Source organism: Delphinapterus leucas, chromosome 1, assembly GCF_059928025.1.
Source record: "Delphinapterus leucas isolate spDelLeu-1000000601 "Yukka" chromosome 1, BTC_Dleu_Yukka2, whole genome shotgun sequence".
Lineage (NCBI taxonomy): Eukaryota > Metazoa > Chordata > Mammalia > Artiodactyla > Monodontidae > Delphinapterus > Delphinapterus leucas.
The window spans coordinates 161,718,694-161,742,345 of record NC_143129.1 but is presented as its reverse complement, the minus strand read 5'-3'; the positions used below and the strand labels follow the sequence as shown (position 1 = coordinate 161,742,345).

The following is a 23,652-nucleotide window of genomic DNA, read 5'->3' as shown; positions in this document are numbered from 1 at the left end:
ATTGACAAAATGATTTTGCCTAGAATTAAAACCTCAGTAAATGAGAGAGCAAAAGACATGAGTAGACAGTTCTTCAAAGATGAGAAAAAGAGCTCTGATGAGCTCCTGTCATGTTCTGGGCACAAGTAGGTACCTTATATTGAATCTTCACCCTAATGCTATAAGTACTAGATGTTTTTCTAATTTTGCAATGAACGGACTATGATTTCTCTGAATTTCAAGTCTGGATCTAGAATTAAAATCTATTTCATTTCCAAGCCTATCCTTTTCTCATTATTCTAACACTGTTACCCATGAAAAGAAGAAAATAAACCTAATTAAAAAAGTAAGTGGGCTTCCCTGGTGGCGCAGTGGTTGAGAATCTGCCTGCCAATGCAGGAGACACGGGTTCAAGCCCTGGTCTGGGAGGACCCCACATGCCACAGAGCAACTAGGTCCGTGAGCCACAACTACTGAGCCTGTGCGTCTGGAGCTTGTGCTCCGCAACAAGAGAGGCCGCGACAGTGAGAGGCCCGTGCACTGCGATGAAGAGTGGCCCCCGCTCACCACAACTGGAGAAAGCCCACGCACAGAAACGAAGACCCAACACAGCCAAAAACAAATAAATAAATAAAATTTTAAAAATAAGTTAGTAAGTGATGAAAGATTAAAGGATACATTTCCAACAGCAACAAAATTTTTATCAATTATTAATAAATGAGTTATAAAGTATCACAAAACCTTAATGAAACTGGAATGATGTTAATAAATTCAGAGATATTATGTTCATGAATTGAAAGACTATCCCACTGGTATTCTAGACATCTAGTCTATTTTGGTAAATTTTTTTGCCTTAGTTGTGTATTATACATATCTAGATAATGGCAATCTAAGCAGTTGGTAAGATCGCATTTTCTACCAAACTCCTCTCAAGTTTTCTACTTCTCAATTGTATTTATCTGAATTCTAACACCTGCCCATTAATTGTAATTATATGCATGTAGTACAAATTTATCCATTTGGCTGGTGTTTAAGTTGTTTCCATTCTTTTTACCATTATAAACAGTGCTACAATAAGCATTCTCATTCATGTTGCCTTTCACAGATATGGAATTTTTGCAGAGTATATACTCCAATAGAGTGAAATTGTTTTTTGGGTTTTTATTAAGTTATTCATTCATTCATTCATTCATTCATTTATGGCTACATTGGGTCTTCTTTGCTGCGCCCGGGCTTTTCTCTAGTTGCGGCGATGGGGGGCTCCTCTTTGTTGCGGTGCACGGGATTCTCATTGCGGTGGCTTCTCTTGTTGTGGAGCACGGGCTCTAGGCGCGCAGGCTTCAGTAGTTGTGGCACGCGGGCTCTAGAGCGCAGGCTCAGTAGTTGTAGCACACAGGCTTAGTTGCTCCCTGGTATGTGGAATCTTCCCAGACCAGGGCTCAAACCTGTGTCTCCTGCATTGGCAGGCGGATTCTTTTTTATTTATTTATTTATTTATTTTATTTATTTATTTTACTTATATTTATTTTTGGCTGTGTTGGGTCTTCATTGATGTGCGCGGGCTTTCTCTAGTTGCAGTGAGCAAGGGCTGCTCTTTGTTGTGGTGCGTGGGCTTCTCATTGCAGTGGCTTCTCTTGTTGCAGAGCACGGGCTCTAGGCACATGGGCTTCAGGAGTTGTGGCTCGCGGGCTCTAGAGCGCAGACTCAGTAGTTATGGCCCATGGGCTTCGTTGCTCCACGGCATGTGGGATCTTCCCGGACCAGGACTTGAACCTGTGTCCCCTGCACTGGCAGGCAGACTCAACTACTGCGCCACTAGGGAAGCCCTGGCAGGCAGATTCTTAACCACTGCACTACCAGGGAAGTCCTAGAGTGAAATTGTTGAGTTGAAAATTATGCTCATCTTCAAACTTACTATAAATTACCATTTGTTCCTAACTGACTATATCAGTTTATATTCCTACAGTCCGTATGAGAGCTTTCATTCTTCAGTCTTCCTTTGGCTTGTTGTCAGCTTGTGTTATCGGTCTTAACATTTTTGGCCAGTCTTGATTGGTGTAAAATGATAGCTTGATATAGTTTTTATATATATTTCCTTAATTACAAATAAGATAATTAGTGAAAATTTGTTTTTTGACATTTAGATTTTCTCTTCTATGAAATGCCTAGTCGTATCCTTTGCCACTTTTATTGTTTTATCTTGATTTATAGGAACTTATTATATATTCTGGATAGTAATCATTTGTTATATGTACTACACATATCTATAGCCTGTCTTTTTTTTTCTGGCTTTGTTTATGGTATTTTTTATGATAGTTTTTATATCTTAAGAAATTCTTTCTTGCCTCCAAGATCATAAAGATGTTCTATATTTTCCTCTAAATGTTTATTTTTCTTTTCATGTTCAGTTCTCTGAATAGGAATTTGTTTTTGTATATTGTATAAGGTGGGCTTCCAAGTCTGTTCTACTGGTCTGTGTGTCTGTCCCCACAGTCTCTTGACTTGAATTGGATTATAACAGATCTCGATGAATGTTAGAGCAGACCTTATTCTTAAAAACTGTCTTGGCTATTCTTGTTTCATTTCTCTTTCATGTTAATTTTAGTATCAGCTTCTTAAGTTCCAGAGGTCAAGGGGGTTATATCCTATTGGTATTTTGATTGAAATTGCCTTGAATTTGCAGATTAATTTACAAATAATTTATACTAATAAGGTATATACTCCATTTATTTAGATTTTCTGTAGTAGTAAAGATACCTATTACTTCTATAGGTCTTATGCATCTTTTGTTCAGATTTTATCTCAAGTGTCTTGTGGTTTTTTTGTTGTGATATTAAGTGGTATCTTTTTTAAATTACATTTTAAGTTGGGTGCTAGTGTATAAGAATGTAATTTTATTTTTATATGTTGATCTTAAATCTAGCAACCTTACTGAACTGTCTAATTCTATAATTTATAGATTATTGGGTTTTCTCTCTAGACAGTCATATTGTGAAGAATAATAATTTTGTTTCTCCCTTTCCAATCTTTTTACCTTTTACTTCTCTTAGCTTGCATTCCTGTGCCAGCTAGCACTTTCTATTAAATGAAGTTGAATTTACCATAGATTTTTGGTGGATAACTTTTATCAAATTAAGGAAGCTCCTTTCTAGTCTGGTACTGTGAGACTTTTAGTTATGGTGCTGAATTTTATCTAATGCTTTTTTGAGGGTAATTATCTGTAGAAATGATTGTATGTTTATTTCCTTTAGTGTGTTAATGTATATTTTGTTAATAGGTTTTAAAAATATTAAATGTAAATATTACTTTTTCAGTTAAACTCAGCTGATTTTTGAAAGGGAAAGAAGGAAAAAATGCATAAATATGTAGGTTTATAAAATGTTAAGGATTTAACCAAGGGATAGAGAGGCAGATCTTTGCTGATTGAAATTCATGCCTAATTCAACTGTACTCACTGATTTCATCCCATCTTTTGTAAGAGCTTTCCTTCACTAACTTTAATTTTTACCTCAGATGCCCACATTGCTGTGGGGAAGATGGTGAACAGTAATGATTAGAAGAACAGTGGGATAAACACTAAGGAAAATTAATAGAATGTTAAACAGGATAAATAATGTTTGTTTAGTAGTTTCAACTCTGTGAGATAAGACACATTAGTTGTGAATGCTAGTATTATAATAATCCAGTGAAGAAAATTTACCTGTAGGATTAAAGGAAAGACAAAATAAGCATGTTAATTACCATGTATTTATTTTCCTTTATTCACTTTTTTTTTAAATTAACACAGAAGCAATATGTGCTTATTTGGTATGTATCCTGCCAGCCTTGTTTTAATGTACGACAGTATTCCCACATTTTTTTAATAGAAGAATGTAATGTATACATTTTTTTAAAGTACTGTGGATTTGAATAAGATACCCAGAATGCTAATACAGTCTTACCAGTCTCTCTTTTTTTAGTTAGTTTGAAATTGTGGAGGTATTTCTAAAGTTTATTTGGATGGAAGTACAAAACCAACATAACTCTCCATCATGAGGGACATGAAGTAGGTCCATGCAATGAGATATCCTGCAGCTGTGAAAAAGCATGATATAGTTCCATATTAGTACATATAGATCTATCTCTAAGATATAGAATGAGAAAAAAGAAATCAAAGGCCAGAATAGTGTGTCTAATGTTTTATCATTTGTGTTCCTTTTCATTAAGAGGGGAAGGGAATATATATTCACTTAATTACCATGCACCCAAACTGCAGAATAAAAAGATCTCTAAGACACATTGTTAGTTTTTAAAATAATAATAAAAGAAGTCATAGAACATTTATTATCTGATCTCATGTTAAAAAAGAAAGTTGTATATGCATTTTTATCTCTAAGTGAATAGGATATATACATACCTAAGTACTAATAATGGTTGCTCCTTAAAGATACTTGGAGACCAGAAGTCTTTACTGTGGATATCTATATTGTTTAAATTTTTTAGGATGAGACTTCATTCATATATTGTTTCTGTAATAAAGGAAAAAGTAATATGTGCTCACTATTAAAAAATGAAGATTTAAAGATAAAGTCAAAAAGAAGAAAATAAAAAATATCTACGGTAGCCTTACTACCTGAGATAACTACTTAAAGCCTTGATAAATATCCTTCCAGAGATGAGGGACATTTTGTGGAAGACATTTAATCCTAAACCAAGGAGAGTAAGAGAAAGAGCACCACAGTAGGCATGCTTTTAAATAAAAAAATAACATGATAGCATGTAGCTTATTGTCTGTTTTGGTTTTACTTTTCACTGTATCCCCAGTGCCTTTATAGCACATAATAGCAGTCAGTAAGTATGTATTTAAGAAATGAGTGATGGTGGTCTACTAACTATTGGTGAAGCTCTTCTAGTTCCAAAACCCAAGATTAAGAAATCATACTTGTTGGCTCTTGGAAGACTGCTGACTGTAGCTAGATAACATTGGGCAGATACACCTTACTATTACTACCTGTAGCTTGGATTAGCACTAGTAACATTTAATACCATTGTCTTCTCAAATCTGTGCAAGACAGGGAGAGCTCTCGCTAGAATAGATAAGCAGTCTAGGGTGGCTTAAAAAGCTTTGTTTAAGAAATAATACCTAACCTTTTCTTCTTTAAGGTGCTCTGGCCTTCTTTGTCCCCTTACAGACCTTGTTTCATAGCCAGAACACTGCTCTGTACATGTAGTAGGAAATGGAATGATTCAGTTACCCATGATAAGAGATAGATTATAAAAACTGTAATATTAGGCTTTTTCTGTGTTGTGCTTGTCTTCCAGTCAAACAGTTCAAATTGAAACAGCTTAACTTTGGAAATATTTTTATATGTATATAGGTATACATAAAAGGGTAATTTTAACTCTGTATTAGTTAATTATCATGGAGCCCAAGATCAAGTTTTTGAGTTTTTTTAAAGGAAACATTAATTTGTACTATTTGTGTTTTTCTTCTTAGTTTCTGCCACTGCCTTCTACAAAGCACAACCTGTAATTCAGTTCATGTGTGAAGTTCTTGACATTCATAATATTGATGAGCAGCCGAGACCTCTGACTGATTCTCATCGGGTAAAATTCACCAAAGAGATAAAAGGTGAGTTAATTAGCATTTGGAACAACTTAACTATAAAATGCATGAATATAACAAACTTTCATTGAAATTTTTTAAGATATAAATCTGTTCATGTAACATCACCGGTAAAAAAATGGACTAATTATAAAATGTCACATTAAATTCATTACCATAACATCTTAGGTAGTGTGTCAATGAAAGAAATACCAAGTAATAGAATTAATATTGATACTAGCTAATTTTTTGTCAATACTTTCCCTTACTAGCTGAAGGTATAAGAGTATCTGTTAGGAAAACGCTTCTATGATACTGTTAAAAATAAGCTTATTCCAAAAACATTGTCACTTCAGAACTGGAGCCATTCTTTGAACATATTCTATCGATAATATAATGACTTCTTTATTTTTCTGAAATGATAGCAGAATATTTTATTCCTTTGTAAATTTATGGATATGGGACTAGCCTGTTTCATGTGTTGTTCTAGAGTTGAAACTTAGTAATTTCATATACATTATTCAGTTGACCATTGATCTTGACTATTTTATAGTTAGTAGCTAAAATGTGTACAGTGGGTTGCATCGTATGTATATTTTACTAATACAAATTCATCTCTACATAGTCTTCCAAAGAGAAAAATTAAAAATTAATTTCAATTGTGTCCTAAAATTTATATTTTGTATATACTTATTGTTTATATAATTGTTGCTTTCTATATACATGTACACTTTTATGTGCAAACCCACACATAGTGTACTTTATCTGCAATTTAAGGGATTTTTCAACAGTAATTTTGATTACGTAAAATTCTTGCCTTGTTCATGACTTTAGAACCTAATCCTCATGTAAGATGTGACTCCACTGTATTTAGTTCTTTATTATTTAGACACAAAGAGAAATTAGATATTCTCTAATTAGAATGAATAGTATAAATTCTATTTAAACTAAATGTTAGATCTTCAATTGTCAGAAATAATTATGTCGTTTTATTTTAAGGTTTTACCTATTTGTTACAGGCAATTTTTAGCTTGTGATTTGAATGAAGCATTGAAGTTTGTTCTCTGAACATCTTTCAGTTCCCCAAATCAATTAGTATAGTTGAATACATCCTGCTTGCTCCAGTAATCCTTTATTCTTTGCCATTTAGTAACCAGGAGAGAGATGGTCATTGTAATAAAACATTTAAAGGAAAATTCTTCCTGCTTTGAAAATAGGCATCCATTTATCTCAAGTTATTTAAGTGTCAGAATAAGAAAGTGTTATATATTCTTATATTGCAATCATACCATTGTCCTTTCATAATCTGTATTAACTGCACAGTTAGCATTGTTGGGAGGTAGTGCATTACCCACCATTAATATGTGATCATCTAAATGCCATGGTTTCCAGTGGAGTTGCTGCTTAGTTACCACCTCTGATATCATGAAGTCACTTACATTATTTTGCGGTAACTATGCAATCAACTCATATCACCACTCTATCACAGAAAATACAAGATGTACAGAACAAGGATTCAACTGCTGCCCGAAGAGCATGGACTCGATCTTAACTTCAACTGCTCAGGGGGCCAAAGAAATGACTGAAAAAATGACTAGAAAGCATTATAAAGTTGATGTTATAGTGAAGGTAAAGCCAAGTTTATAGGTTAAATATTTGATTTATTAAAGCCAAAAACATTTTTTGTTGGATGGAGGGTTTGGGGAGGGACCTGGGCAGAGAATTATCTAGTCCATTTTTTTAAATTTCAGCTTTTTGCTAACCCCTGGATTTGGATCTAATCCTTAGGCACCTATGACTGTAGATTTGGGGTAGAAAAATCTGAGTTGGATCTAACTGACATACTGATGATTTTTTCCTCCATTCAAAGTCAAGAAGGCTTTTTTTTTAAAAGAGGACTCTTTAAAGTACGTCATGTATTCCTACCTCAATTACACAAGAGAATCAAAGTTACATGTTTTGTATTATGTATTTGGGTTTAATTTTTAGTTAGCATGAGGAATTTGATGAAGCTTGTTAAATAGTGATACAAAGTGTGCTATAATGAATAGATTTCCTAGTACAATATTATTTGGTTCTAGTTGAACTTTTTCCTAGATATTTAATGGTAACTTTAGGGTGGTTTCTTTGTGCCGTAATTCATCATAGTTAAATAGCAGAAATATTGGAGGAAGTTTATGGTAAAAGTACCATATGTATGTAAGAGTATTTTATTTTACTTTTTTATTAATTTTTATTGGAGTATAGTTGCTTTACATCAATTTTATTTTTGATAAAAACTTATTTAGTAGGCTTGTAGAACCTTACTGATAATTTTTTTTAATTCAAGGGGAAGATTTGAAAACAAATTGCTAAGTGGTATAGATAACAGAAATTTGTTTTAAATTTTTCTATCGTGTTTTCCCCCTAAACAATATTTTTACATCTTGCTTACTTCATATGTTGGTGTTTCCTTCTTAAAAGGCCTTCTCTTGGTAGTATTTCCTAGTCTTATTTATAGAGGCATAGTAAATGCTCTAATTGATCTGAAATTTTAGTTTTATAAAGGTAGTTACTAATAAAAACTATTTCTCACTGATTCAATTAGGAGTAGTTCTTAAGAAAACCTCATACCAATCTGGTACAGTGACACTGTGTCCATTTAACATCTTAATTTATGCTGATACGTCATAAGAAAATATTACTATGATTGAACTTTGTGTTTGGCTCTGCAGTTAGTAGATACGAAAATAAGTTATACTGTATCAGGGTTTCTCAACCTTGGCACTATTGATATTTTGGGCTGGATAATTCTTTGTTGTGGTTGGGGATGGGAGGTAGTGATGTCCTGTGCATTGCAGTATAATTTAGCAGCATCCCTGGATCCAAGCATTCCAAAATCTAGCATGTATTAGATGCCAGTAGCACCCCCAGTCATAACAATCAAAAATGTCTGCAGACATTACCAAACCTTCCCTGGAGGTCAGAGTCACCTCTGGTTGAGAACCTCTGCATTATAGGATACACAGATATAAAAGGAAAATAATACAAAAGTATAACCGTAAATACTATCAGGGAACTAAAAGTTGTCCTCCATCTACCCCTTTTTAGATTTTCCTCCTTTGGAGTATAGGCCTTAGAAATGGAGTTGCTTATCTGTGACCAGTAGCCACTGTATCTGTTTGTTAACTCTTCTCTAGGTAGCTCCAAGAGTATCCACTAGCCACATGTAGCTATTTGAATTTTAATTTATTAAAGTTAAATTAAAATTTTAGTTTTTTAGTCACACTAGCCACATTTCATGTGTGCAGTAACATATTGCTGGTGATTTTAGCACAGATGTAGAACAATCCATCATCTCAGAAAATTCTTTTGTACACCACTGCATAGGAAAATTCATCCCAAAGAATTTCAGCCAGTGTTTTAAAAGCCCACAGCTTCACTTTCTAAAGCAGGCCTAGGATCTGCAAACCCCTAGGGTCCACAAATGGACGTACAGATCCACAAACATCTAAAATCATATGTTAAATTAAGTGTATGTTGCATTTTTCTGAGAATTTATTGCTTTCATCAGATTCTCAAAGGGATCATTGATTCCATAAGAAGGTCTGGATTACCTGTTCTAGGAATTATTTTGGTTGCATTTGATTTCTAACAGTAGTAAAAGAACTGTATCACTATATTATCCTTCAGCGAAATTGTCACTCCACTTCTGTTAAAAGGGCCTGGGATTTTTTTTTTTTTTCCTTCCTGCATTAAAAATCTTTGAAGGACTTTTTTCTTCAGCTATATGAAATTATGATCTTCAGTCAGTATGTGATTACTGGGCAAATCAGATATCACATACTTTGAAGGTTATAGAATATCTTGAGAATTATCATAACTCCCTTTGCTCCTTCCCTCGACCAGCATAAAAACCTGCATTATAAGCAGGGTTTTTTATTAATGGAGAACTTTATCCCTTTATATACAGGCTTTGCAAATTTTATACTATTTTTTAATAGCTGGATAGAATAGGGAAAAGGTTTGGAGTTAGGCCTATCATGATTGTAACTGTTGTTAACAATGTTATATATAAAATCCTTTGTTAATATCACATTGCCTGTATCACAGATTTTCTGTTTAGAATTTGAGTTTTTATAGTAGTGAACAGGCTTTATAGTTATAAATATTTTACATGTGACAGTTCTATAACCTCAGTTTTTCTTGTTGGGAACAGGTCTGAAGGTTGAAGTGACTCATTGTGGAACAATGAGACGGAAATACCGTGTTTGTAATGTAACAAGAAGGCCTGCCAGTCATCAAACGTAAGAAAAGCTGGTGTTTGTCAGAGCAGAGATGATGTGAGGCAGCTTGCTCTAGTTAGTAGATTGGGAGTTTTGCTGGCTCATAATGAGATAAGAGTTGTTAATGTGTAATTTTTTTTTTCCAGCTTTCCTTTACAGTTAGAAAATGGCCAAACTGTGGAGAGAACAGTAGCACAGTATTTCAGAGAAAAGTATACTCTTCAGCTGAAGTACCCACACCTTCCCTGTCTGCAAGTGGGGCAGGAGCAGAAACATACCTATCTGCCACTAGAAGTAATGTGTTTAGGCTGCTTATTAATATCCTCTTATTCATCGTTCTGTTGGGGTTTTTAATGACCTATAACTTACTTCATACTCTCACATTTATTTTGGAGACTGAACTGTTTTTAAATTTCCTTTTATTCTAAATTTTCAGCTATAAAATAATATGGGAAAAAATTCATCCACAGTCCTACCACTCTAAATGTAACCACTGTTAGCATTTTGGTACACTTCTTTTCAGCCTTTTTATGCAGTGTATATTTTACCTAATTATAATCATACTGTAAAGCAGTATTGTTTACTGCTTTTTTACTTAACATGATATTAAACAGAAGTGGTTTAATGGAGTAGATATTAAAATTTAATCTCACATGTAATTGGCACTCAGAATTTTAAGAAAGATGTATATATCTAGTACAAAACTTTTTTCCATTTGTAGGTCTGTAATATTGTGGCAGGGCAACGATGTATCAAGAAGCTAACGGACAATCAAACCTCCACTATGATCAAAGCAACAGCAAGATCTGCACCAGATAGACAAGAGGAAATTAGCAGATTGGTTAGTACTTAACCCTAGAAATGAAAATTAAAAACATATGAGGGTGAGCTCTAAAGAACCATGTCCTTATCAACTCATACCTTATTACCATTTCATGGGCTGTCAGAATTAAAAGAGATTATGGAAGTAATCTAGTGGTATTCTAGGGGTGAATCTTAGTGGGTTCTATGAAAAGGGTTAGACTAGATCCTTCTAATTTAACCCCAAGCTCTTTAATTAGATTCAGAACAGATACTCTCAGAACTAATGTTTCAGTTTAGCAAACTGGACCTTCATTACCTTCCACCTAAAAGAGGAAGAGAAAAGGAAGAAAAGTCAAAGTTTTATGACTAGCAATGGTGAGAGTCTTAACACACAAAGTAGGATGGCTTAGCTCCATTGTAAACACTGGTAACCGTATAGGATGAATAAAGAAATATAAGACAGCTCCAGCCGTATGGGATCTCTAAGCTGTCTCCTTGTTCTAAATGGGGAGAAAAGAGACATCAATACTACTTTTAAAACTGACGGGGCTTCCCTGGTGGCGCAGTGGTTGAGAGTCCGCCTGCCGATGCAGGGGACGCGGGTTCGTGCCCCGGTCTGGGAAGATCCCACATGGCCGCGGAGCGGCTGGGCCCGTGAGCCATGGCCGCTGGGCCTGGGCGTCCGGAGCCTGTGCTCTGCAACGGGAGAAGCCACAACAGTGAGAGGCCCGCGTACCGCAAAAAAAAAAAAAAAAAAAGACGGAATTAAGGCAAAATGAAAAATGAAGACAACTGGATCTTATCTTACTCTCTTCTTGAATACCATGTAAATTGCCCAAGTGAAGAGAAAAAAATCTAGAGATCAGAACATTACCCAAAACAACTTAATAACACTTTCAAAAGCAGTTTTAGAGATTGTTGGAAAAGGGTTACAGAATTGGCTCTTTCATTTTGTAAGGCAATTACCAAAAAAAAAAAAAAGAAGACCTTTTTTTCCAATGTAGTTTGTAAAGAGTAAGTTATTACATGATATTTAATTAGGAAAATACAGGCTGGTTCTCATCATGGATTTTTCTCTGATCTACTATGACAAAATTTTAAAACCTTTAAGAGACTAGAACCTCTCACTATCAATATAAAATCTCAATAACTAGTTCTAACTCATTTATTACAGCTTTTCTGTTCAGAGAGATGATATTGTACAGTGATTGAAAGCACAGGCTTTGGAATCTAACAGCTCTGGGTTCAAGGTCTAACTTCTTTACTCACTTACTGTTACTATTGTATTATTATAATTATAGCATCTGGTAGGCTGGTGCAGTGATTGAGAGTAGGAACTCTAGAATCAGAATGTACATGGTTTCAAATTATATATCACTTGCTTAGCTATATGGTTTTAGGCCAATCATTTAACTACTGAGATTTAATTTTATCCTCTGTAAAATAAAGATTATAAAAGACTTACTTTATAGTCATAGGTTATTGTGAAAATTAATTATAAAACATTTAGCACAAGCACATCACCTACCAACTCCTGGTAAATAGTAGTTGTTGTTATTGTTTGTAACCTTACAGAAAAAAAATGGCATTTAAGCTTGAAGAAAAGATACATTAGTTAGATGCATTAGTTAGATGCCTAATTTAGAAAACAAATTTTCCTGCACATTGTGGGGAGATTCTTTTTACATACTTAGATTATATAGTGTTTTTGTTTTTGTTTTTGTTTTTGTTGGTACGCGGGCCTCTCACTGTTGTGGCCTCTCCAGTTGCGGAGCACAGGCTCCGGACGCGCAGGCTCAGTGGCCATGGCTCACGGGCCCAGCCACTCTGCGGCATGTGGGATCTTCCCGGACCAGGGCACGAATCCGTGTCCTCTGCATCGGCAGGTGGACTCTCAACCACTGTGCCACCAGGGAAGCCCTATATAGTGTTTTTTAATAGAGTGTTACTCAAAGAATTGAGCATTGCCTTTTTTTGTAACCTTGTTTGACCTTTATTCTGAGACTAAGTAAATATGTTTTGAAAAACGCATTATAGCACACTATGAGCATGAATTACACTTTTGAGATTCAAGTCTACACTGAATTACAATAAATTCTTTATCTTTGCACATTTTGGTATATTACATAAAAATTATAATCTGTATCTCATACTGGCTTTCTTTTCTGTCTCAAGTGTATCTCTTAAGTAAATTTTATAATGTGCTGTTTTATCTGAAAATATTCAAGGAGATTTTGTATAACTTGTAATCAATTAGGAAAAAAAGCCTTAGGATTATTGATATTTGCTGTCGAGATCTACATAAAATAAATTTCAATAGTATATATCCAGATCCTCTAATTAGAAGTAATTAACCATTTTTAGGTCAGGTATTGGGTTGGCCAAAAAGTTCATTCGGGTTTTTCCATAAGCTATTAGGGGAAAACCCATACGAACTTTTTGAACCTTATATTTCTCTTGCAGTCTCTCAACCACCCTCTCAAAGTATATGAGGCTTAATCATATAAAGTTACCATTTTCATGAGTCATAAATAGTTGAAATTTCTTCTTATGCAACCTAATACATTTAAATGTTCTGTAAATTATCAGGAGGTTCACAGACTTCCTACAGTCCACTCATGATCTGTGGTCCCCAAGTTAAGATTCTCTGCTCTATAGTGAGGTTACCATTATCTACACCTGTCAGTATTATAAGACATTGTTGACACAGTGAAGAAAAAAAGTTAGAGGGTTCTAAAGCAGGGAATTTGGGGGAATTTTGAAAGTAACTACAAACTTTTTCTGTTGTTAGGTAAGAAGTGCAAATTATGAAACAGATCCATTTGTTCAGGAGTTTCAATTTAAAGTTCGGGATGAAATGGCCCATGTAACCGGACGCGTACTTCCAGCACCTATGCTCCAGTATGGTGGCCGGGTAAAACCTCTTGATAGTTTTTAAATTATAATCATACAGTTTCTGTGTATGGAGAGAAGGGCTTCCTAGCTAAGTCTGGAATTTAAAAAGTGTTTTATTGTTCCAACAGTTTTTTTTGTTTGTTTCAAGGTCAGTGTCTTTGCTTGAACTTCGTAGAACTTTTGTTTTTCTATGATAAAAATATAAAATATTGATTTAGAACAGCCTATTCCATGTAGAATATCAGATATATATCAGTTCAGCAATTTGAAATGCTTATTTTCAGCTCATTCAAATAAGTTATATATTAAATGTTTGTTCATTTTTGCCTTATTATTTCTCTTTCTCTGTAGAATCGGACAGTAGCAACACCAAGCCACGGAGTATGGGACATGCGAGGGAAACAGTTCCACACAGGAGTTGAAATCAAAATGTGGGCTATAGCTTGTTTTGCCACACAGAGGCAGTGCAGAGAAGAAATATTGAAGTAAGGCTTGTCATTAGTTTCACTTTGGGACCATTTTGTGTTTAAATTTTGTATTTCAGTTTTAAATTACTCAGCTAATATTCTAACCAGTGTTGCCTCAATATGAAGTATATTTAATCACTGAACCTTTAAAAATGTTTCTTTTCGTTACTTTGATGAAGATTCCTGAATTTGTTGGTCATATCTAAGTCACTGATTCATTCTTACAAGCATCCTAATGGACTAGCTTATGTGGTATAGCAGGAGTACCATTGGCTTTTGATGGCGAACAGATTAGATATAATTCTCAGGTTTGCCACTTCCTAGTCTTACTGCCATGGATAATTTATTTAATCTCATTATGCTTCACTTTTCACCTTTTAAAAATAGAGATAATAGTACCTATTTACTGAATGAGGATTAAATAACATCCTTATTTCTCAATTGAGTTCTTTGAAAGAGTCATTTAATTTCTCATTTTCACTTCCTTACTTTCCAAAATTTGACCTGCATCTCCACTACTTTTCCTCTTCTCCAGATTCTTTCCCTCAACAATCTTCTGTTTAAATTTAAAACAAACACAAAATCTTTTTTTTTTTTTTGCGGTATGCGGGCCTCTCACCGTTGTGGCCTCTCCCGTTGCGGAGCACAGGCTCCGGACGCGCCGGCTCAACGGCCATGGCTCACGGGCCTAGCCGCTCTGCGGCATGTGGGATCCTCCCGGACCGGAGCACAAACCCGTGTCCCCTGCATCGGCAGGCGGACTCTCAACCAGTGCGCCACCAGGGAAGCCCTTCATTTTTCATTTTACCTGATTTAAGGCTTCCAGGCTTCCATTCTCTCCCCTTCCTTGAAATCTTAGTGGTCTGCTGAAACTGGTTACTGGAAGAACTTCAGCATCTTTGTGCTTATCAATTCTAATGGTCTCCTCTCAGCCATTATTTTTCCTCAAAATTTGTGCAGCATTAGATACAATTGACTACCTTCCTGACATTCTCTCCATTCTTGCCTTCCTGCTTTCTTTTTATCACTTTGGCTTCCTTTCTCCTCTACACCATCTCCTTTGGGACTCTCTAATCTTTGGGGCATTGGCAGTCTCAAGGGCTTCTGCTGTTACTCTTGTTTGAGGAGTTGTGCTACTGTGAAAAGAGCACCAGCTCCACTTGTGACTACCTCCACTCTAAAACTTTTAGGTTTCTCTTTGACAAAGAATAACATTAAAAATCATATAACATTTAAAAATTTTCATTTGCCTCTTAAGTCCTTTCTCCATTTTCATATATTCTGGACAAAGAGGAGTACTGTATGCCCTCTGTCTGGTATTTTTTTCCATTTCCACTCATTCTGCTCTTTACTGAAAATGCCTCCTTCCTATCTCTACATTTCTAAATAATAGCCAGTCTTCTGTGATTTGTGATGCTGGAAATAATCCATAGTAGTAAACATAGTAGTTTATCAATATCCTCTCCATTTGTACTTGTCACTTCCTGTATAAAATAGAATTATATTATAATTATCCATGTAAGTTTCTTGTCTCCCCTCTGGAATCTAATTTCCCTAAGAAAATGATTATGGTCTAATTTAAGTCTCCACTAACAGATCCTATAAAATATGCCCATAATGAATAGTTCTTGAGTGACGTAGACACCAGTTTACCCCAGGTCAATTCAGAATTTGCCTCCTTCATGTGAGAAAAATTATTTTCTATTTAATTCTGTTCACTTCTTTTTATTAGCTCCAAATCTTATGTCTTAAGGTTCACTTAGTATATGTTTTTTAGTATAGTTTTTTTTTTTTTTTTTGTGGTATATGGGCCTCTCACTGTTGTGGCCTCTCCTGTTGCGGAGCACAGGCTCAGGCTCTGCGGCCATGGCTCACGGGCCTAGCCGCTCCGCAGCATGTGGGATCTTCCCGGACCGGGGCACGAACCCGTATCTCCTGCATCGGCAGGCAGACTCTCAACCACTGCACCACCAGGGGAGCCCTTTTAATATAGTTTTTATCCGCTGGCTTTCAAGTAAAATGTCATGAGGACAGTTAAGAAGAATGCTGCTATTATTTTACTTGACCTCCAGAGACCAAAGAAAACACCTCCAACTGTTTTTCGAGATATTCTTTTCATTTTACATTTTTTATTCATGGCTTGATAGAAGTCTCATAATCATTGGGCTTATGGCTCTTGTTCAGGCTAACTGAAAATATTCAACTTCATACTTTCTTGAATTAAATACTAATAAGGAGAAGGGAATTCCTACAAACTCCATCTCTGTCCTGAGGGAATCAGTGTTTTTGAGCAAAGATCACTCAGATCCTTGACGTAGGACCGTATTTGTTTTAAAAACAAGTAAAGTGATTGTTAAATCCCAACATTATTACTTATTTATCCTAGGCTAAGTGCAGACTTTTGTTTAAATAAGAAATTATTAGTCTTTTGTTTTTTCAGTGTGGATAAAAGTACATTAAAGTGCTGTCTGCCTCATTTCTTTTTAAATGTTTTCTTGTTTTTTTTAATCTTTTCTGAGGACAGAATCTTTCCTGCTATCCTAAGTGTCAGATAGGTATTATTGTAGAAAGAAATTCTGGACTAGGTCATAGTTCTTACTCTTGCCATTTGTCTAATAAGCATTTGACCTTGGTCAAATACTTAATGTCCCTGAAACTGTTTCCTGATTTATAAAATGGCAGTAATACTTTACCTACCACTTTCTTATGAATCTTGTCAGGATCAAATTAGAAAATGTATGCGTGTGCTAAGTGCTAAGTGCTTCACATGTATTATCTCATTTAATCTTCACACCAACCCTATATTGAAAGTGGTCATTTTACAGATGAGAGAATCTGAAAAAATTTGCCTAAAATTCCATAGCTAGTAAGTAACAGAACTAGAACTGGAACCTGTAGAGCTGAGCTCTTATCCAGCACACTCTATTACTAATGTCCTTTGTGAACTACAAAATGCCACATAACTGTACAGTAGTGTTCTTAGTTTGCAAAATAGATTACTGACCAACCATTGCCCTTAACATCAGTAGTCTGGTCACCTCTTCTTATATGTAGCACACAAATCTTTGCTTCATTCTCCATTCCCTTCCCAAACTTTCCATTACTAATTTGTAGGTGTTGCTGACTAGACAAAGGTTTTATTTTTAGTGATTTCTCCTTCTAGGGGTTTCACGGACCAGCTGCGTAAGATTTCTAAAGATGCAGGGATGCCCATCCAGGGCCAGCCTTGCTTCTGCAAATACGCGCAGGGGGCAGACAGCGTGGAGCCCATGTTCCGGCATCTCAAGAACACGTACTCTGGGCTACAGCTCATTATTGTCATCCTGCCAGGGAAGACACCAGTGTATGGTAAGGATATTGTATTAAGATTGCATTTTTCCTCAAGTACTCAGTCTTCCTTTTAGGGAGTTAACCTGGAAGTCCAGTGGTTAAGACTCCGCGCTCCCAGTGCAGAGGGTACGCGTTCAATCCCTGGTTGGGGATCTAAGATCCTGCTTACCACACGGCACGGCCAAGAAAAAAGTATTCCTTTTAGAATTACGCTAACACATATCCTAAAACTATCAAACATTAAAATATATTTTATAGCTATAGTATTTAAAACCATGTATTGTTACTATAAAAAGACAAATCTGGAGAGCAAACTAAATAGTCTGAGACCCTGTGAAAAGAATTTCAGTAAAGGAAGCATTAAAAAACAATGATTAAGGGAAGAATTATTTATTAAGAATGTCATTGAGATAACTTGAGTATCAGTATAATGTAGCAGTTAAAAGCACAGGCTCTGGAGTCAGACTGTGCTGCTTAATACCCAGGTTTTGCCAGGTATACTACCTGTGTGATACTACTTGAATTACTTAACCACACAAAGCCTGAGTTTCTTCATCTATGAAATTGGGATACTACAAATACCTAACCCGTAGAAGGTAGTTGTAAGGATTAAATAAATTTACATATGTAAACTGGGTCTATGATAGCACCTGTCATACAGTGAATGCTCAATAAATGTTAGCTATTATTATTGTAAACAAGTTAAAGTGTATGAGATTAATATGTTAAGTATAAATCATTGAAACATGGAAAAACACAAAGAAAGTATAATTTTCAGACTACTGAATGGAGTATAATTATTTAAGCTTAAAATGATAGAATTCACATAAGAAAATTTGTTAGATTTGACTGCATAAAAATTAAATTTTCCATACATCACAGGTATCTAAAATTAAAAGGAAACCATAGAACGTGAAAAATATTTGCAGCAAATGGAGACAGCAAAGGGCTAGTTTATTATTAGTTAAAATATCCATATGGATCTGTTATTGCATTCAAAGGAAAAAATTTTTATATTCTCCTACATTAATGAGCAAAGAATATAAACCAAAATTTCTCAAGAAAAAACAAGTAAATATTTGAGAAAATGTTGGTTTTCACCAATAAAGAAAAGTACAAATTAATAAAAGGAAAATTTTTATGCTACTAAATTAGCAAATATATTTAAATACTGTACTACCTAGTGATTGTGAGTATGCAGTGAATCTAGTATTTTAATATATTGCTGATGGCAGTATAAATTGATAATATCCTTTCATCGAAAGTATAAAAATGTGCTTGCAGTCAACAGTTCAGTATTTCCCATTCCAAACATATGTTCAAAGAAAAGAATTCATAATGTAGAAAAATCTCTATGCACAAAATTTTCATAATGATATCTATGACATTGAAAAACGTGTAAGAACTGGTTTTAAACAGTAAGTTGTATGTTGGTGAAATAATATGCAGTGATTAAAAATGATGGTTGTAAAATTTGAAAGATATTTTTTAAGTTGTGATAAAATACAGAAGGTGTTAAACTCAAAGAATTTGTAAATCAAGGTAAGAACAAACAACTGAAAAAGACAAAGGACATAAAAAAGAAATGCAAATGCTCAATTATCAATGCAAAGATGCTGAGCCTCATTAGTCATTAAAGAAATATGAACTAGAACAAATTATTTTTCACCAACAATGATAATACCCATTTTTGGCAAAGGCATGAATAAATGTACATTCTCATACACTGCTGATGGGAGAGAAAGTTGATATTACCATAGCCTCCAAGCTGATATTCTTGCCTTCATTCCCTCTAATTCACTTTCAGTGCATTTTCTACACTGCTTCCCTCAGTGATTCAGTGAGTGATTTTTCTAATTAATAGATTTTATTTTTTAGAACAGTTTTAGATTTACAGAAAAATTGAGCAGATAGTATAGAGAGTTCCTATATGCCTTCCTTCCCCTGTACACAGATTTCCCTTTTTTTTTTTTTTTTTTTTTGCGGTACACGGGCCTCTCACTGTTGCGGCCTCTTCCGTTGCGGAGCACAGGCTCTGGACGCGCAGGCTCAGCGGCCATGGCTCATGGGCCTAGTCACTCCGCGGCATGTGGGATCTTCCCGGACCGGGGCACAAACCCGTGTCCCCTGCATCAGCAGGCGGACTCTCAACCACTGTGCCACCAGAGAAGCCCCAGTTTTCCCTATTTTTAACATTTTGTATTAGAGTGGTACATTTAATGAACCAGTATTGATAAATTATTATTAACATATTGTCCACAGTTTACATTAAAGTTTACTCTTTATGTGTACAGGTCTATGGGTTTTGACAAATCCATAATGTCACGTATCTACTATGACAGTATCAAAGAATAGTTTCACTGCTCTAAAAATCCCCTGTGCTCCACTTATTCATCTCTCCCTCCATCTCCTCAAACCCCTGATAACCACTGGGCTTTTTATGTCTCTACAGTTTTGCCTTTTCTAAAATGTTATATAGTTGGAATCATATAGTATGTCCCCTTTTCTGATTGGCCACTTGCAGTTAGCAATATTTAAGATTCCACCATGTCTTTTTGTGGTTTGATAAAGCCATTTCTTTTTAATGCTGAATAATATTTAATATTGCATTGTGTGGTTGTACTACAGTTTGTTATACATGTACCTGTTGAGGGACATCTTGATTGCTTCCAGTTTTGGGCATTTATGAATAATACTGCTCAAACATTCATGTGCAGGTTTTTGTGTGGACATAAGTTTCTAACTCAGTTTGGTACATAACCAGGAGCACAACTGCTGTATCAAATGATAAGACTGCCAAAAAGTGACTGTACCATTTTGTATTCCCGTCAGCAGTGAATGAGAGTGCCTATTGCTCTACATCCTCTTCAGCATTTGGTATTGTCAGTTTTTTGGATTTTAGCAATTCTAATAGGCATGTAGTAGTATTTTATTGTAATTTTAATTTGCAGTTCGTTAATAACACAATATTGAGCACTGGACTTCCCTGGCAGTCCAGTGGTTAAGACTCCGCGCTTCCACTGCAGAGGGCACGGGTTCAATCCCTAGTTGGGGAACTGAGATCCTGCATAACTGTGCAGCTTGGCAAAAAAAAAATAGAGAGAGAGAAAGAGAGAGAGAGAGAGAGGGAGAGAGAGAGCACCTTTTCATGTGCTTATTTGCCATCTGTATATCTTTGATGAAATGTCTGTTCCAATCTTTTGCTCATTTTTTAATTGATGTGTTTGTTTTCTTATTGTTCAGTTTTAAGAGTTCTTTGTATGTTTGGATACAGGTTTTTTATCAGATACCTGTTTTGCAGATAATTTTCTCCTAGGCTGTGGCTTGTCTTTTTTTTTTGCAGTACGCAGGCCTCTCACTGCTGTGGCCTCTCCCGTTGCGGAGCACAGGCTCCGGACGCGCAGGCTCAGCGGCCATGGCTCACGGGCCTAGCCGCTCCGCGGCATGAGGGATCTTCCCGGACCGGGGCACGAACCCGCGTCCCCTGCATAAGCAGGCAGACTCTCAACCACTGTGCCACCAGGGAAGCCCTTGTCTTAAGTGTCTTTCATAGAGCACAAGTTTTAAATTTTAATGAAGTCCAAATTTTAATAAAGTCATCAATTTTTTTCTTTCACAGATCATTTTTGGTGTTATAGTCTAAGCTTTTATACTGTGTTATCTTCTAGTAGTTTTATAGTTTTCCTTTTTTACATATAGGTTTGTAATCCATTTTGACTTAACTTCTGTGAAAGGTGTATGGTCTGTATCTAGATTTTTTTTTTTTCTTTTTTTGTATGTGGATTCCAATTGTTTCAGCACCATTTGTTGGAAAGATTATCTTTCTCCATGAAATTGCTTTTGCTACTCTGTGAATGATTGACTATATTTGTGTCAGTCTATTTCTGGACTCTATTTTGTTTCATTGGTCTGTCTGTCCATTCATTTGCTAAAACCACACTGTCTTGATTAATTTAGCTTTGTGATAAGTCTTGAAGTCAGATAATGTCAGTTCTCTGACTTTGTTCTTCTTCTTCCCTGTTGTATTAGCTAATAGGTCTTTTGCCTATCTATATAAACTTTAGAATCAGTTTGTCAATATCACAAAATAACTTGCTGAGACTTTTGTTGGGATTACATTGAATCTATAGATCAAGCTGGGAAGAATTGACATCTTAATGTTAAGTCTTCTGTCCTTGAACATGGAATATCTCTTTGTTCAGAGCTTCTTTGATTTCTTTTATCAGAGTTTTATAGTTTTCCTCATTTAGATTTATATCTAAGTATATTGTTTTTTTCTTTTTCTACTATAAATGGTATTGTGTTTTTAATTTTAAATGCTAGTTGTTCATTTTTAGTATTTAGGAATGCAGGTGATTTTTGTATATTTATTTTGTATCCTGAAACCTTGCAATAGTCACTTATTAGTTCCAGGAAGCTTTTGTCAATTTTGGGGGGTTTTCTGCGTAGGCAGTCATGTTCTCTATGAACAAAGACAGTTTTATTTTTTTCCTTCCCAGTCCGTATACTTTTATATCCTTTTCCTTGCGTTAGCTAGGAATTCCAATACGATGTTGAATAGCAGTGGTGAGACGACATTCTTGCATTGTTCCTGACTTTAGGGGGAAAACATCTAGTTTCTCAGCAGTAAACATGATGTTAGCTATAAGCTTTCTATAATTGTTATTTATCAAGTTGAGGAAGTTCCCCTCCAGTCCTAGTTTTTTTTGTTTGTTTCGTTGGGTTTTTTTGCGGTACGCGGGACTCTCACTGTTGTGGCCTCTCCCGTTGCGGAGCACAGGCTCCAGACGCGCAGGCTCAGCGGCCATGGCTCACGGACCTAGCCGCTCCACGGCATGTGGGATCTTCCCGTACCGGGGCATGAGCCCATGTCCCCTGCATCGGCAGGTGGACTCTCAGCCACTGCGCCACGAGGGAAGCCCTCCAGTCCTAGTTTTGCTGAGAGTTTTTATTATGAATGGATGATCGAGTTTGCAAAATGTCCTTTTCTGCATCTGTTGATATGATCATATGATTTTTCTTCTTTTTTTTCTCTTAATGTGATTAATTACTTTAATTGATTTTTGAAATGTTGAACCCAGCCTTGCGTGCCTGGGATAAATCCCACTTGGGGATGGTATATAATTCTTACACATTGTTGGATTCAGTTTGCTAATATTTTGTTGAAGATTTTGCCTCTGTGTTCATGAGAGATATTGATCTGTAGTTTTCCTTTCTTGTAATGTCTTTTTCTGGTTTGGGTATTAGGGTATTTTGGCCTCAGAATCATGAGTACTTCCTCTGCTTCTGTTTTCTGCAAGAGATTGCAGAGAATTGGTATCATTTGTTCCTTGAATGTTTGGTAGAATTCGCCAGTGAAACCATCTGGGCCTGGTACTTTCTTTTTTTGGAAAGTTGTTAATTATTGATTCAGTTTTTTTAATAGGTACACACCTATTCAGATTATCTATTTCTTCTGTGTGAGATTTGGTAGTGTCATTCAAGGAACTGGTCCACTTCATGTAAGTTAACAAATTTGTGGGCCTAAAGTTTTTCATAATATTCTTTTATTATCCTTTAAATGTCCTTGGGGCCAATGACCCTTTTTTCGTTTCTGATATTAATAATTTGTGTTGTCTGTTTTATTCTTGATTAGTCTGGCTAGAGGTTTATGAATTTCTTTGAACTTTTCAGAGAACTAGCTTTTTGGTTTCCTTCATTTTCCTCTGTTGATTTCTTATTTTCAATTTCATTGATTTCTGCTCTAATTAAGATTTTTTTCCTTCTGCTTGTTCTAGGCCTATATTGTTCTTCTTTATCGTTCTAAGGTAGAAACATAGATTATTGATTTTAGATCTTTCTTCTCTGCATTCAGTGCCATAAATTTATCTCTTAAGTACTGCTTTCACTGCATCACACTAATTTTGGTAAGTTGTATTTCATTTTCATTTAGTTCAAAATATTTTTAAATTTCTCAAGACTTTTTCTTTAATCCATGTCTCATAGAATTATATTGTTTAATATATAGATATTTGGGGATTTCCTGGCTATCTTTCCATTATTGATTTCTAGTTTAATTCCACTGTGGTCTGGGACCATACTTTGTATGATTTCTGTTCTTTCAAATTTGTTAAAGTGTGTTTTAGGACCATAATATGGTCTTCCTTAATGAATGTTACATGTGAGCTTGAGAAGAATGTGTATTCTGCTGTTATTGAATGAAGTATTTTATAAATGACTCTTAGAATCAGTTGATTGATGGTATTGTTCAAGTCAGCTATTGAATATATACTTATCTTCTGCCTGCTGGATCTGTCAATTACTGATGAAAGTACATTGAAGTCTCCAC

The 23,652-nt window shown here is 35.4% G+C and overlaps 1 protein-coding gene across 11 annotated transcripts in view; it reads left to right on the top strand.

Moving 5' to 3' along the window:
- Positions 1-23,652, top strand: part of AGO3 (argonaute RISC catalytic component 3) — a 126,826-nt gene that overhangs the window by 63,253 nt on the left and 39,921 nt on the right. For 10 of the 11 annotated variants that reach the window (XM_022575218.3, XM_089896102.1, XM_022575221.3 and 7 more), the window contains 7 exons: positions 5,456-5,590; positions 9,762-9,849; positions 9,975-10,122; positions 10,550-10,669; positions 13,424-13,546; positions 13,879-14,012; positions 17,158-17,342. In XM_022575218.3, the coding sequence (XP_022430926.1) occupies positions 5,456-5,590; positions 9,762-9,849; positions 9,975-10,122; positions 10,550-10,669; positions 13,424-13,546; positions 13,879-14,012; positions 17,158-17,342 (933 nt within the window). The remainder of the gene's footprint in view (positions 1-5,455; positions 5,591-9,761; positions 9,850-9,974; positions 10,123-10,549; positions 10,670-13,423; positions 13,547-13,878; positions 14,013-17,157; positions 17,343-23,652) is intronic. The other variant, XM_089896116.1, reaches the window with a different exon arrangement.